The sequence below is a fragment of the Camelus ferus genome, chromosome 17, assembly GCF_009834535.1.
Source record: "Camelus ferus isolate YT-003-E chromosome 17, BCGSAC_Cfer_1.0, whole genome shotgun sequence".
Taxonomy (NCBI): Eukaryota; Metazoa; Chordata; class Mammalia; order Artiodactyla; family Camelidae; genus Camelus; species Camelus ferus.
In genome coordinates, this window is record NC_045712.1 from 28,295,301 (window position 1) to 28,310,312 (window position 15,012).

The 15,012-nt window shown below is 49.9% G+C and overlaps 1 protein-coding gene across 1 annotated transcript; it reads left to right on the plus strand.

The window, feature by feature from the left end:
* The first annotated feature begins 1,690 nt into the window (after positions 1-1,690).
* Positions 1,691-14,852, plus strand: MRPS25 (mitochondrial ribosomal protein S25). The gene is made up of 4 exons (XM_032458710.1): positions 1,691-1,979; positions 5,636-5,742; positions 12,805-12,892; positions 13,372-14,852. Exons 1-4 carry the CDS (start codon positions 1,846-1,848, stop codon positions 13,565-13,567), a joined length of 525 nt encoding a protein of 174 aa, XP_032314601.1. The 5' UTR covers positions 1,691-1,845; the 3' UTR covers positions 13,568-14,852.
* Positions 14,853-15,012: the final 160 nt, after the last annotated feature.

The window sequence follows — 15,012 nt, forward strand, 5'->3', positions numbered from 1 at the left end:
TAGGAGCTCTGGCCAGGAGCTGGGAACAAAGACTGAATATATTTATTACAATATCATAGCGGGTTAAGGAACACAAAGGTCACAGCCCAAGGACACAGGCCCACTAAAATACTGAGATTTCATCATAAAACAGAATGCCTCCCCTCCGCCACACCTTACCACCAGGCCAGTTCCACTGTAAGAGTGGATTACAGCTGGAAGAGATACAAAACACAGACTTTCTAGGGAAGCCCAAAGTCAAGAGGAAAGAGAAAAGCAAAGACACTACAGGAACTTGAAGCCTCTGGCACCTACAGTTACTGCAGACATTAAACACAGCTCAACTCCTAACCAGAATAGCAGCTCCACACAGCAGAGGCTTGTTTACCTCAGTTCCTATTACCTAATACAGCCAATAGTATCTGATTTTCAACAAAAAATTACAAGTGTGCTAAAAAGGGCAAGGGAAAAACCCCCGCAGTCTGGTAAGGCCAATCATTCATTACAACCAGGTTCAGATATTACACACGTTGGAGTTATCAGACAGGAACTTTAAAATAACTGATTAATATGTTAAAGAGTCTAGTGTAAAAGTAAATAACGTAAGAACAGATGGGTAATGTAAGCAGAGATAAGGGAACTATGCAAGATTGCAAGAAAATGCTAGAAATGAAAAACACTAACAAAGAATGCCTCTAAAGGGCTCCTCAGTGGACTGGACACAGCCAAGGAAAAGAATCAGCGTGGAGATGGGTCAATAGAAATTTCCCTACTGAAGTGCAAAAGGAAAAAATAACGGGGTGGGGGGGGAACCGAAGCCCCAAACAGAACAGACCATCCAAGAACTACAGAACAATTTCAAAAGAGGTAAAATATATGTAATTGGAATACTAGGAGGAAAAACAAGAAAATAAAAATATTTGAGTTAACAATGGCCAAGAACTTTATAAAATTAACGACAGTTGGGTTGGGTATAGATTCCTCAGCGGTAGGGGTTAGCATGCATGAGGTCCTGGGTTCAATCCCCAGTACTGCCATTAAATAATAACAGAAAATAGATCAGTAAACCTAATTGCCATGCGCACCCCCCAATAGTGTTAAAAAGAAAACAAAACACACAAGTAGAGTGAAATATTTAAAGTGTTGAAAGATCCTTCTCCCACCCCTCAACCTAGAGTTCTCTATCTGGCAAAATTATCCTTCAAAGTGCAGAAGTAAAAACCGTCTCAGATCTGTAAGAGTACTTCAGAAATGCATCTCACCCGCATTTCGCTTTTGAAGAAATTGAGCTCCAGGGCTCTGAAGCGGCTGAACTAGGAAGGGGTAGTCCACAAACTTGCCTTTTTTTTCCTTTTGCAAGTAAGTTTTTTTTAAGTCAGTGTTAGAAACTGTGCTGTCCTAACCCTTCATTTTAAAACTGGAGAAATTTGAGAAAGAAAAACTGACGTATCTGAGGTTGAACACAAAGTTATTAGTCGACTAGGTACTCAAGCTGAGCTCTGCTGAATTATCTCCTACTGTAAGCTTGTTAAGTTTGCGCCTGTGTAAAATATCTCCCCCTGGCGGAGGGGAGAAAGGATGATTCAGAGGCTCCAAGAGCGGGGCGTCCTGGCGCGAACACGCCCGCCCCAAGCCTCCCCGCCGCCCCGCCGCCCCGCCGCCCGAGCAAAGCTCCGCCCTCCGGGACTACAAGTCCTCGGCGCGCGCTGCCCGCCGGGAGGCGTCTCCTGAGAGTCTGCGCGGGAAGTGGAACCCAGCACGGAGCAGCGGCGGCGCAAGGGCTGCCGGGCGGCGTGTGCTGCGTTCGTGTCTGCGCGCGGCTCAGCTCGCGGCGGGCTGTCCGCCCCCCCACCTCCCGCCGCCGCGATGCCCATGAAGGGTCGCTTCCCGATCCGCCGCACCCTGCAGTACCTCAGCCAGGGGGACGTGGTGTTCAAGAGCTCGGTGAAGGTCATGACGGTGAACTACAACACGCACGGGGAGCTGGGCGAGGGCGCCAGGTCAGTCGGAGCCGCCGGGGCCGCCCGCGGTCCCGCTAATAACGTGCGCGTCGGGTTACGACCAGGCGCTGCGCGGGCCGCCCGCTGAGGCGTGGGGCTAGCCCCCAGGTGGGTGCCGTTGCCCCCCTTTCACAGGTGGGCAGCCGCGCCGGGTTCCACGGCCAGAAGAGGACCGCAGGGCCACGCCGTGCCGGGTGGGGGCCAGGCTGGGCCGGGGAGGCCGCAACCTCCTTAGCCTCCGGTGCCCGGCGGGCGGGCGGGCGAGGCGGAGCCCAGCCCCGGGGGGGGGGGGGGGGCGGACAGACCTGCCTCGGCCCCAGCTCTTCCACCTGCTGGCTTTGGGCGAGTTGCTCCCCCTCCGGGTCCCGAACGGGGATGACACCTCTGTCCCAGGGCCGATGTGGGGGTGCAGTGAGAGAAGTAACAGCTGCTGCCATTTATTGAGTCCTCGTGTTTCTCGTGCATTAGCTCATTTGATGTTTATAGAAACCCCTCTGTTCTCCCCACTCCAGGGATGAGGAACCGCACAGAAGTTAAGTAACTTGCTTGTCCGGGGTGCCCCAGCCCGCTAGTGAGTAGTAGCTCTGAGGGTGCTTCTCTCTGGAAGGTCTCATCACCGTTGTAATTACGGGTCGTGTCAGTGTCAGCTGCGCCGTGGCAGCCCCCTCCCCCCGCCCAGCCCTTTAAAGTGTGTCAGCCCGCAGCTGAGTAGGGGCTTAGTGAGTGGACGCTTGCCAGGGAAGGGTTTGAATTGAACCTTGAGGCATCAGCAGTGCTTTGGGCTTTTCAGGTATCAGGTATACATTTACTGAGTGCCTGCTGATGGGAATTCAAGTCTTGTCCTTGAGAAACTTTGGGATTGGGAGTGTGGGATGGATCAGAATGAGACAGGAGAGCAACTCCCTGTGGAGGGGGGCCCCACATCAGGGCCTTTAGTGCAGGGCTGTTCAGGAGCCAGAAGCTACCACCTAGGAGTTTGCCTTCCGCAGGTGAATCCAAGAACTTGGACCTGCTTGGGTGGGATCAGCTGGCATGAGGGCTCCCTAGAAGAGTCAGCCTTAGGGGTGAACGGGCACCCAGATACTCCTTCGGAACCCACTTTACGTCCATCCATCCACATCAGGAGTCACAAGGGAGAGGCCAGGCAGGCACCACAAAGGCGGGAGGCAGTCTGGATGGGCCTGCAGTCAACTGAAAACATGCCCTGTCTCATGGGGCTATTCACTGCTTGGCTTCATCTTAGCTTTGTTGGCTCCATGGAGAATTTCTGACTTGGCAAGAAGCCAGAAATTCATATTTCTGTGAAAAACTCTGGCTTTTAAAATAGTCAATCAAATAGGCCTGCACCCACAGACATGCTCAAGTGTTTTAATGCTCTCTAGGTAAACAGCCGAACAGCCATTCTGTGTTCCACTGTTCCTGGCGGTAAGGGCTTGCCTGTCCCACCGGTGGCCTTTGGGGTTTCAGCTGCCCGACTTGCTCTGTCTAGCCCCGCAGGCTTTTGCTTGTTCCTGTGCATTCAGCTGTCCCTGCATTCGGTGCAGCCCGGGGCTAGCCCGTCTCAGGGTGTCTGCTGGGTGAGTGGGGAGCTGCTTTAGTCAGTGTCTGAGAGCTGAGTGCCTGCTCACCTCTGCCAGGTGTCCTTGCCTTTAAGATGTGGTAGGAGAAGTACCAGCAGCTGGTCTGGCACTCACTGTGCCCCAGGCCTCGGCACCCAGGTGAATCCAGTGATGACAGAACGGTGTGCTGAAGGCTCTGTGCTCATAGCCCCTGCTCTCTGACTTACTGGTCATGTGACCTCGGGCACTTTACTTAGACTTTCTGATCTGTTTCCTTAATGTCAAACCCCACCCTCCAGGGTTGCTGTGAGGATTCCAGGATAAAGTGCCCAGCAAGGTGTCTGGCACACAGAGCAGGTGCTCAGCTAAAGGTGACCTGTTATCAACTAGCTCCCATGCTTTGGCAAGAACCATTTAAGACGCCCTTTTGAATTTTTGTCCCAGTAGTTCTAGGTGTGAGAAGCTCCTGCAGGGTGTGCCCTGATTTATTTGTATGACGTTGTGTGATGCGGAGATGCTCTGCTGTCGGGTGGGAACTGAGTCGAGGCGTCCTGAGCCTAGGAAAGTCCAGTCCCATGCGCTGTGGTCTCCAAGGCTTACGTAGAACCCCACCTCCCCTTCCTCCCCAGGGCAGCAACTTTCAACTCTTTGACACAAACACTGATACACAGAGCAGTAACTTGCCCTGGGTCATCCAGCTGGGAAGTGGTAAAGCAAGGTACCACTCACACCCTCCCCTGGTCTGCTGTGTGCGGCCAGGTGTCCGCAGGAAGCAGAGGGCACGTTTAGATTTGTGGAGCCTTTTAATCAAGGGACTATTTGCAAAGATGTGGCAAGGGTGAGCGAAAGAAACCACAGGAAGCAGTTTAAGACTCCAGGTCTAGGCTGCAGAAGCGAGGCGGAGAATGACAGCTGAGACCTGGAGGTGGAGAGTGTTGCCTAACTGAAGCCTGCAGGCCGGGCTGAGCCTGGGAGATGAACGCCTTGGCTCTCCCTCCTTCCTTTGTTTTGCCGGTGTTCCCTTTGGGCAAACCGAGAAAGTCCAAATCAGTCAGTTGCTCGGGATGGAGAGCTGATGAAGAGGGATCCAGGCGTACAGTTGACTCATAATCTGTTTAATCATTTGGGTGTTTAAGTGGTTTCTGCTCCTTTGCTGCAACAGATAATGCAGTAAACCTCACACGTGTCTTGGCATTCAAGTGTGGAAATACCTGAAGGAGAGGGGAAACCGTTGAGTCAAGATCTGTGCTGGTTCCAAACTGACCTCCAAGGATGTTAAACCGATTCATACACTTAAGGAAACGTTTCGCCACTTTTATAACTTTAATTTTTTTTAAAGCTATCTAAGAGGTGAGAAAGGATCACTTCAATTTATATGACTCTGCTGGGAAGATACTGAGGACCCTTCCTGGGGTGAGAGGCCGCGTGGGTTTCCTCCTGCTTGCGGCCTTTGCTTTGGTGCTGAGTTTGGCGCAAGTCTAGGTGACGAGGTGTACAGCTCCACATGAAGCAAATTAACCTCTTGGGTGTTTTGCAGACACTTTTCTTCTGGTTTGGCAACTGTTGATTTTGTTTTTGGTAAAGTTTGCCAGGCCAGGGTTTTAATGTAGTCAAATGTGTGTTTTAAACCTTCTAAGCTGAGGGGCTTCGCCACTCCTAGGTGGTAAAAATATTCCCCATGTTTGTTTTCATGGCTTCATGTATCTTTAAATCGTGGTACCATTTACATAAAGTGCTCACCTTTAGACACACAGCTTCTCACACTGTGCGTGCACCGTGTAACCATCACCGAGGACGTTGCATGGTGGCATTGTTGTATTTATACTGCTGTGGTGAGTTTTAGGTTGGTGTGCAGCATGAGGCGGGGCTACAGATTTCATTTCCCTCCAGTGACAAAGTAGGAGTCCCAGCCCCCACGTTGGGAGAAGACACTAGTGGATTCCTGAGAACTGCTTTTCCTCAGCTCGCCTTTTCAGGGGAGGGTGGGTCCTCTGAGAATCTGGTGAAAGTTTTGGACTTTCTCTTTAGAAGAAATATACCGGTGTATCAAATTCTAGGTTAAAGACTCTCTCAAGTTTAATTTCTTCCCTTTTGCAGGAAGTTCGTGTTTTTCAACATCCCTCAGATCCAGTACAAGAACCCCTGGGTGCAGATCATGCTGTTTAAGAACATGACACCGTCACCCTTCCTGCGGTTCTATTTAGGTGAGTGCGGGGCCCTCCGCGTGGCCCAGGACCCGCTTTCCTGCGTCCCTCCTCCTCCTGCTGCAGCCGGCCCCGCGGCTCAGTCCCCGGCTCTGTTCCTGGCACACAAGGTGGCTGCCCAGATCTGGCCTCCTTCCCGCCCTCTGCAGCCGCATCCCCGGGCCTGGCTCCCCGGGCCGTCTTTCCGGGTCCTGTCCCCACACTCTGATGCTTTGCTCACACCAGTCCCTCTGCTGGAAATCCCCGCTCTACTTTTCGTTGCTTAATTGAAAAAAATAAATAAATAAACCTCTGAGAGTCAGCTTGGGCACCATGTCCCCCCGGAAGCCTTCCCTGCGCCGGCTCGCGGCGCGCACGTGTCTGCCGGGTCCTCTCCGGACCTCCCATGTGTCCCTGCCACTCTCCTGCCGGCCCGAGGCGCTCAGGGGAAGGTGTGTTCAGCTCAGCCGGGCTCAGTGCCCGGAGGTCAGGAGACCAGGCGTCCTCGCCGGCTCTACTCAGTCGTGCTGACCCTGAGCGAGTAATGTTCCCACTCAGTATTTCTCGGGGAAGGCAGAGCGTCTGCCTACAGGGTCACGGGAATCAGATGAGGTGTCCACTGGGAAATGCACAGCCATCAAAATGATGCCTTTTCGTTCATTCAGCAAATAGGTAGCGAGTACCGCGGAGGGGGGACCAGGCACTGTTCTAGGTACAGGGGGTCTCAGGGCCCCCCAGGCAAAGGCCTCTGGCCCCATAGAGATGATGTTCCAGCGGCCGGAGACAGTGAACAAGAAACTCAGTAGCATGGTTTCTTAGAAGATAAGTGCTGGTGAAGAAGGGAAGATGGAGCGGGTTGGGTTGAGGAGGAGGGTGGCGGTTTGGCGGTTTTGTGCACATACTCTGTGTTGGTGTTTTTAAACATTAACTTTACGGAGTATAATTTACACATAATAAAACGCACAGGTCTGTGCACAGAACGATGCGTTTGACAGCTGTCACGTGCCTGAGTCGCTGCTCCCCAGGGACCCGACAAAACAGCTTGTGATCCTCAAAGTCCCTGGTTCTGCTTTCCAGTGACTCCCCACCTGCATGGGGTCGGGGGGGGGCAGCCGCTGTTGGGGGTCCTTGCGCCATAGCTTAGTTGGGTTTGTTTCAGAAGTTAACACGGACAGAATCTCACCGTACGGCTTCGTTTGTGTGTGGCCATTACTCATATCTTTGAGATGCGTCCACGCTGCGTGTGTCAGTAGGTGATCCATCTACCGCTGAGTAGTTCTGCTTTCTGGGAGGATACTGCAGCTTGTTTATCGGTCGCGTTGATGAACGGGGTGGGGGGTGTTAGGTGCTGGGACAGTGACAAGTGTGAGATTTACTGGAAATGTAGGGGGGCAAGTCTGCAGCGGGCGAAGCAGGTCTGGGAAGCAGGGCTGCCGTCTCGGAAGGAGGTCCCGTTGGAGGGCCCCTCACAACGCAGGCGAGGAGTGGGGCCCTGCGTCGGGCTGAGGAGGTGGGGAGAGCTGGGGGCGCTCTGCTCCCAGAGGCTTCCTGCAGGGGCCTCGCTTGCGGGGAGACTGCCTGGGGCCGGCGGGGTGTGGGCTGCATGCAGAGGGAGTGTGTATGTGTGGACACAGGCCCTTGGTTCCCCCCGGGCACGAGCCTCCTGGAGGCTCGAGGGGGGAATCCATTTCCTTGCCTTTTCCAGCTTCTGGAGGCCCCCACATTCGTGGCTCATGGTCCCTTCCTCCAGCCGCCTTCACATCTGGCCTCCTTCCCTCTGAGCACCTCCCGGGAGGTTCTCTGAGGACCCTGTGACTTGTGGGGCTGCCGGATTATCCAGGAGAATCTCCCTGTATCCGTGTTCTGACATTTAATTGCACCTGCAGAAGCCCCTGGGCCAGTCCGCTGTCCTGCTCACAAGTTCGGGGAGGGGGGCGTGGGGGGCCTTTCTTCTCATCACAGTCAGTCTTCTCACTGTGTGCCACTCCCATGGGCGGGTATCTCCTTGACATTTTAATTTGCATTTCACTATCTTTTTCTTGTGCTCATTGGCCATTCATGTATTTCTTTTGTAAAGAGTCTGTTACGCTCTTTTGTCCATTAAAAAAACAATTGGGGCTGTTTTCCTGTTGAATTGTTTATATATTCTGGATTCAGTCTTTGTCAGATAGGTTTATTGTGAATATTTTCTCTGTCTGGTTGGCTTTTCATTTTCCTAATGGTGGGGTTTTTTTGGTATATATATATTTTTTATGAAGTACAGTCAGTTTACAGTGTTGTCAATTTCTGGTGTACAGCACAGTGCTCCAGTCACACATGAACTTAATATATTCGTTTTCATATTCTTTTTCACCATAAGTTACTACAAGATACTGAATATGGTTCCCTGTGCTCTACAGTATGAACTTGTTGTTTATCTATTTTATATATAGTAGTGTGTATTGGCAAATCTTGAACTCCCAATATTACCCTTTGCACCCTCTGCCCTCCTGGTAACCATGTTTGTTTTCTACATCTGTGAGTCTGTTTCTGTTTTGTAAAGAAGTTTGTCTTCTTTTTTTTAGATTCCACATATAAATGATATCATATGGTATTTTTCTGTCTCTTTCTGGCTTACTCCACTTAGAATGACAATCTCCAGGTCCATCCATGTTGCTGCAGATGGCATTACTTTTTTCTTTTTTATGGCCGAGTAGTATTCCATTGTATAAATATACCACAGCTTCTTTATCCAGTCATCTGTCAATGGACATTTAGGTTGTTTCCATGTCTTGGCTATTGTAAATAGTGCTGCTATGAACATTGGTGTGCAAGTGTCTTTTGGAATTAAGGTTCCCCCTGGATATGTGCCCAGGAATGGGATTGCTGGATCATATAGTAAGTCTGTTTTTAGTCTTTCGAAGACTCTCCATACCATTTTCCTTAACGACTGCACCAAACTGCATTCCCACCAACAGTGTAGGAGGGTTCCCTTTTCTCCACACCTTCTCCAGCATTTGTCATTTGTGGGCTTCCTAATGATGGCCATTCTGACTGGTGTGAGGTGATACCTCATTGTAGTTTTGATTTGCATTTCTCTGATAATTAGCAATATTGAGCATTTTTTGCACTTGTATGTCTTCATTGGAGAATTGCCTGTTTAGGTCTTCTGCCCATTTTTGGATTGGGCTGTTTTGTTTTTTTCTTACTAAGTTATATGAGCCGTTTATATATTCTGGAGATTGAGCCCTCATCAGGCTCAACTTTTGTAAGTATTTTCTTCTATTCCGTGGGTTGTCTTTTTGTTTTGCTTATGGTTTCCCTTGCTGGTCCTAACGGTGTCTTTCGAAGAGCAGGAATTTTAATTTCGGTGAACTCCAGCCTATCAGTTGTTTTATGTTTAGTGCTTTTTGTATCTTGCCCAAGAAATCTCTGCCTGCCCTGAAGTCTCAAAGATTTTCTCCTGTGTTTCCTTTAGAATGTTTATAGTCTTAGATTTTACATTTCGGTCTGCATCCACTTGAGCTATTCGAGGTAGGGACCAAGGTTTAGTTTTGCTTTGTTAGATTGGGCATGTTCAGTGTTACAGCACCATTTGCTGAAAGACAGCCCTCCCCCTTACTGAATTTCCGTGGCATCTTTGCCAAAAATCAGTCAGCCGTGAACATTGATAAACGAAATCCGTAAATGCACCCCCTCAGCCACGAAAAGGAGTGAACCTGACACGGTGCGATGCAGGTGAACGCTGACGACACGGCCGCTGAGAGGAGGCGGGTGCAACGGGCCAGAGCGTGTGGCCCCGCTTGCGTGAGGTGCGCGTCCCCGCAGGCCCAGCCGCGGGCTGGCGGGAGGGCCAGGAGGTGGCTGCTTCAGGGCTTCTGTTTGCGGTGATGACGAGGTGCTGGAATCTGGGTAGTGCCGGCGCTTGCACAGCAGAGTGAATGTACTAAAAACCACCGGGCTGAACACTTGAAAATGGTTAAAATGGGAAATTTAAGTTACGTGTATTTTACAACAACAAAAAAATCACTTGACCATGTATTTCTGAACTGTTTTTGCCTTTTAAATTTTTAAAATTGAAGTAAAGTTGACATACAGTAACATTGTTACAGGTGTATAATATAGTGATTCACAACTTTAAAGATTATACTCCATTTATAGTTACTATGGAATAGTCGCCGTATTCCCCGCATTGTACAGTATATCCTCGTAGCTTATTTTATACCTGATAGTGTGCATGTGTCACTCACCTACCCCTAGCCCCCCCCCCCCCCGCTCCCCACTGGCAACCGCTAGTTTGTTCTCTATGTCTGAGGCTGCTGCTTTTTTGTTACATTCACTGGTTTGTTGAATTTTTAGATTCCACGTATAAGTGATACCATACAGTATTTGTCTATCTATCTGATTTACTTCACTTAGCAGAATACCCTTCAAGTCCATCCATGGTGCTGCAAACTGCAAAATCTCATTCCTTTTTAATGGCCAAGTTGTACTCCAGTGTGTGTGTGTTTATGTACACACTACATCCTCTTTATCCAGTCATCTATTGATGAACACTTAGGTTGCTTCCACATCTTGGCAGTTGTGTATCTTTTAGAATTCGGGTTTTGGTTTTTTTCAAATACATACCCAAGAGTGGAATTGCTGAAGTAGTGGAGTAGGTGTTTTTTTTTTTTCCCCCCCAGAAATCTCCATACTGCTTTCCACAGTAGCTGCACCAATTTATGTTCCCACCCACAGTGCACAAGGGTTCCCTTTTCTCCACATCCTTACCAACATTTGTTATTTGTGGTCTTTTTGATGATGGCCATTCTGACTGGTGTGAGCTGATATCTCACTGTGGTTTTGATTTGCATTTCTCTAATAATTAGTGATGTTGAGCATCTTTTCATGTTCCTGTTGACCATCTGCATTTCCTCTTTGGAAAAATGATTTTTCATTTCTTCTGCCCATTTTAAAATCAGGTTTGTTTTTTGATGTTGAATTGTATGAGCTGTTTATGTATGTTGAATATTAACCCATTATCGGTCATACCATTTGCAATATTTTCTCCCAGTCCATAGACTGTCTTTTAGCTTTGTTTACGGTTTCCTTTGTTGTGCAAAAGCTTTTAAGTTTAGTTAGGTCCTATTTGTTTATTTTTGATTTTGTTTCCTTTGTTTAGAAGGATCCAAAAAAATATTGTTACAACGTATGTCAGGGTGTCTATGTTCTCCTCTAGTTTTATGGTAGCTGGTCTTTCAGGTCTGTAATCATTTTGAGTTTCTTTCTGTACACGGTGTTAGAGTGTTCTCATTTCAGTCTCTCAGAGGATCTGCCCCGTCTTCCCAGCACCACTTATGCAGAGACTGTCTTGTCTCCACTGTGCACTCTTGCCTCCTTTGTTGCAGATTAACTGACCGCAGTGCGTGGGTTTACTTCTGGGCTCTCTGTTCTGTTCCGTTGATCTATGTGTCTGTTTTTGTGCCAGTACCACGCTGTTTTGATTTTGATGCTTGTAGTTTTGTAGTAGAGTCTGGAGTCAGGGCGTGTGATTCCCCAGCTCTGTTCTTTCTCAAGATTGTTTTGGCTGTTGGGAGTTCCTCTTTTTGTAAATTCATAATATGCCTTAAGATCAAGTAGTATAAATTCCACTTTGTTCTTTTCTCCCCTCAAATTACTTTGGCTCTTGTAGGTTCTTTCCATTTCCACGTTTACTTTAAAATCTTGAGGAAAAAAAAAATCTTGTTGCCAGTTGATTGAAAAAAGTTTGCTGGGATTTTTATTGGAATTCTGTTGCAGATCATTGGGGATAATGGGCTTTTTTTGGGGGGGGGATTAGGTTTATTTGTTTATTTTTAATGGAGGTGCTGGGGATTGAACCCAGGACCTCTTCCTTGCTAAGCATGTGCTCTGCCCCTGAGCTCTACCCTCCCCCGATAATAGATATTTTAATAGTATCGAGTCCGTTTTGAGATGATTGCAATGTACCTTTCAGTTCTCGGTGCCCAGCAGACAGCTGTATAGACAGACGGCTGGTGTTGTACATGGGCCTCGTGTCTTGCAGCCTTGCTAAATTCACTCATTTCTAGTAGTTTTTCTTTTCTAAATTCCTTAGGAGTTTTTACATACACAGCCATTCCATCTACAAATGAAGCCAGTTTTACTTCTTTCCAGTCTTTTTAAAACCCTTATTTACCTTTATGCCAATCTTTTTCTTTCCTTTTTGGTGGATTTTACTTCACTGGCTAATGTGAGCTGTAATACTTTGCATTTTTACCAGTAATTTAGGGCAGTTCTGATTACTCTGCATCCTCACTAGCACTTGGTGGTGTCTGTTTTAAAAAACCTTAGCCAATGTAATATTTCATTGTGGTTTTGTGTTTTTCTTATGACTAATGATACTGAATATCTTCTCATGTGCTTATTAGCCATTTATTTGTTGTTAAATGTTTATTCAGATACTTTCCCCATTTTTGTTTGGATCGCCTGTCTTATTGACAGTGAATTGTGAGTTCTTTACGTAGTTGGGGATATACAGTCCATTATCAGATATATGCTCTTTTTCCTCGTTGAATTGTCTGGCCATCTTTGCTGAAAATCCCTTGACCATAAATTTACTAAGTTTTTTTCTGGATTCAGTCCTGCTCCTGTAGTCTGTTCTGCTCGTCCCACACTTACTGTAGCTTATAGTAAATTTGAAGTTGCAAAGTGAATGTCCTCCCATTTTCTTGTCAAAGTTGTTTTGACTGTTTTGGGTCCTTTGCATGGATTTCAGGCACAACTTGTCTGTTTCTACAGAACATCTGATTTTGACAGGGAATGACTGAATCCGTAGACCGGTTTGGGGAGGACTGCCATCTTAACAGTATTAAATCTTTCTATCCATGAACATGGAATGTCTTTCCATTACAAAGGTATGCTTTTGTACATTCCTAAAGCTCATATGTGCTCCTACCTAAAGAACTATGGAAAAATGGAGACAGAACTGTGGGTGATGTAAACATTTATTTTACTGTTAAAATGTTCCTCCACCGAAAGCAAATCCCAAATCACCACCATTCGAGGCTGAGGGTTGCCCTGCTGAGTTCTCAGCTTTCTTCCCCCTTTACCTCCTGTTTCCAGATTCTGGGGAGCAAGTCCTGGTGGATGTGGAGACCAAGAGCAACAAGGAGATCATGGAGCACATCAGAAAAATCCTGGGCAAGACTGAGTGAGTTGCTGGGGTTGACGTGGAGGGGCGCAAAGGTCTCCTCAGCCTGGAGATTTGAGAGGGAGGAGACGGTGTGCTGGGAGGGGTGTCAGAGGGCAGACTGGCCAGGGAGCGGGGCCCGGAGTCCCCTGTCACTGAGCCTCAGAGCTGCAGCTCCCTCCGCTGTGAAGATAAAGATGGTCCACGGGAAGCAGATGCAGCTGACAGGCCCTCGTGGCTATGACCGCGCCCGCCCCTCCTTGGGAACCTCAGCTTGGAGTTAGTAGGGGTCCGGCCCCAGCGCCTTTTCTTTCCGTGAGCAGAGGAGGAAAGACAGGAAAGTCTGTCTCGAGAAAGCGCAGGCGGCCCCGTCCTGATTCCCACGGGCCCTTCAGCTGTGCCGGCCTCCCTGCGCACTGCTCCCGGCCCGGGGAGCAGGGTGGGTCTCCCTGGCAGGTGGCCGGAGCCGTGTTGCCCACGCCCGTCTTGGTCTTTGGCAGGGAGACCCTCAAGAGAGAGGAGGAGGAGGAGAAGCAGCAGCTTTCTCACCCGGCCCACTTCGGGCCGCGGAAGTACTGCCTGCGGGAGTGCATCTGCGAGGTGGAGGGGCAGGTGCCCTGCCCGAGCCTGGTGCCGCTGCCCAAGGAGATGAGGGGGAAGTACAAAGCCGCCCTGAGAGCCGCAGCCAAGGACTGAGGCCCCGGGGCCCCTGGTTCTGTCCCCAGAGACTCTGAACATCTATCTCTCTGCGATAAAAGGGTCCCCTTCACACACCTGTGTGAAAGCACGTGGGGGGAGGGGGAGGGGTGGGGGCTTCGGCTGTGCTGCTCAGTGAACACCTCCGCCTTCAGGGCAATAAAATGCTCCAGGCTCACTCAGCAGCTTGGCTTCTGACCGCCCTGCGCGGGGACGGGTTTGGGATCGGGAGGCTGCGAGGCCACAGCCTGGGGATGCCCCGTCTTGGCCCTGTGGCCTTTCCTGGTCTCCGGGGCTTCGGCTCTTCTTCCTGACCCTGCTCTGCGCTGCTGTGCGGGGGTCTAGCCGGAGCCGTCCGGCTGGTCATGTGGACGCCCCTCCAGGCAGGCTTTTTGGGACTTTCCAGAAATCCCCGGGCGAGCCTCCCTGCAGTGCCCGCTTGTTAAATTAAAGCCACCTGACTTCCGGGTGTGGCTGTGCCGGAGGCACACCCTTCCCTGGGGAGCCCGCCTGGCGGGGACTTTCGGGCCCTGGCCCGAGGGCTGGCGGCGGCCAGTTCTGCCCTCCGGCTCCCGTGTGGAGGTTGAGACCGTGGTGCTTAGAAGAGCGGGGCCATCTGAGCTCCTCTGCGGGCTGGAGCCTCGGCCGAGGCCTAACGCTCGCCACGAGACGGGGAGAAAGGCAGTGCCTGCCCCCTGAGGCACCGGCCGTGGGAAACGGGGGACTAGGGTGTCTGGTGTAAATGTGGGAGGTTATCCCGTTGAATTGGGAGAAGTTGGCCTGCTGTCATGTCTGATGCTCAGGTTGTGGGTCGCTGTGGTTTTGTACCAGCCCTGTGTGCAGGGTGATGGCTCGTGGGGCTTGGGAGGGAACGTGGGCATGTGGAAATGGGCAGGTGTCCTGAATGACCACACCCCATCACCATTTTGGAGGGTAGCTGGAAACTCCTGTCCTCCATCCGGAGCCCTGCTGCGTTTCTGACACCACAGCTGGCCGATGGCCGCCCGGGCTGTCACAGCGGTTCACGGGGCTTTTCAGAAAGCGTTGGTTCCTTTGGTCTGGCTCCAGGGCTGGTGAGACATAGCCTTGGGAAGACAGTCCTTCCCTCCACAGGGGCCCCCAAGGGTTGCTACTAGGAGATGGCCCTGAACCAAGCCGGGTTTTGGCCCCTCTTTAGAGAGAGAAGAAACGTCCAGTGCCTGATGGGTGGCGCTGTGGTTACTGTTTGCTGGACTGTTTCATAGGCGGCAGGCGACGTTCATGGAATAAAATCTCCTTAAACGTTTGCCGTCTGTTCCCTACTTTAACAGTGATAAAAAGATGGGTTTACGACTTACAGAAATGGGAAGAAATTAGTAAAGATTACTATGAGGCTTTTATAACTGACATACTTTAATTTTACTTGCGTAAGCAGTGGTCCCCAGATGGGTTTTGGCCTTGTCCTA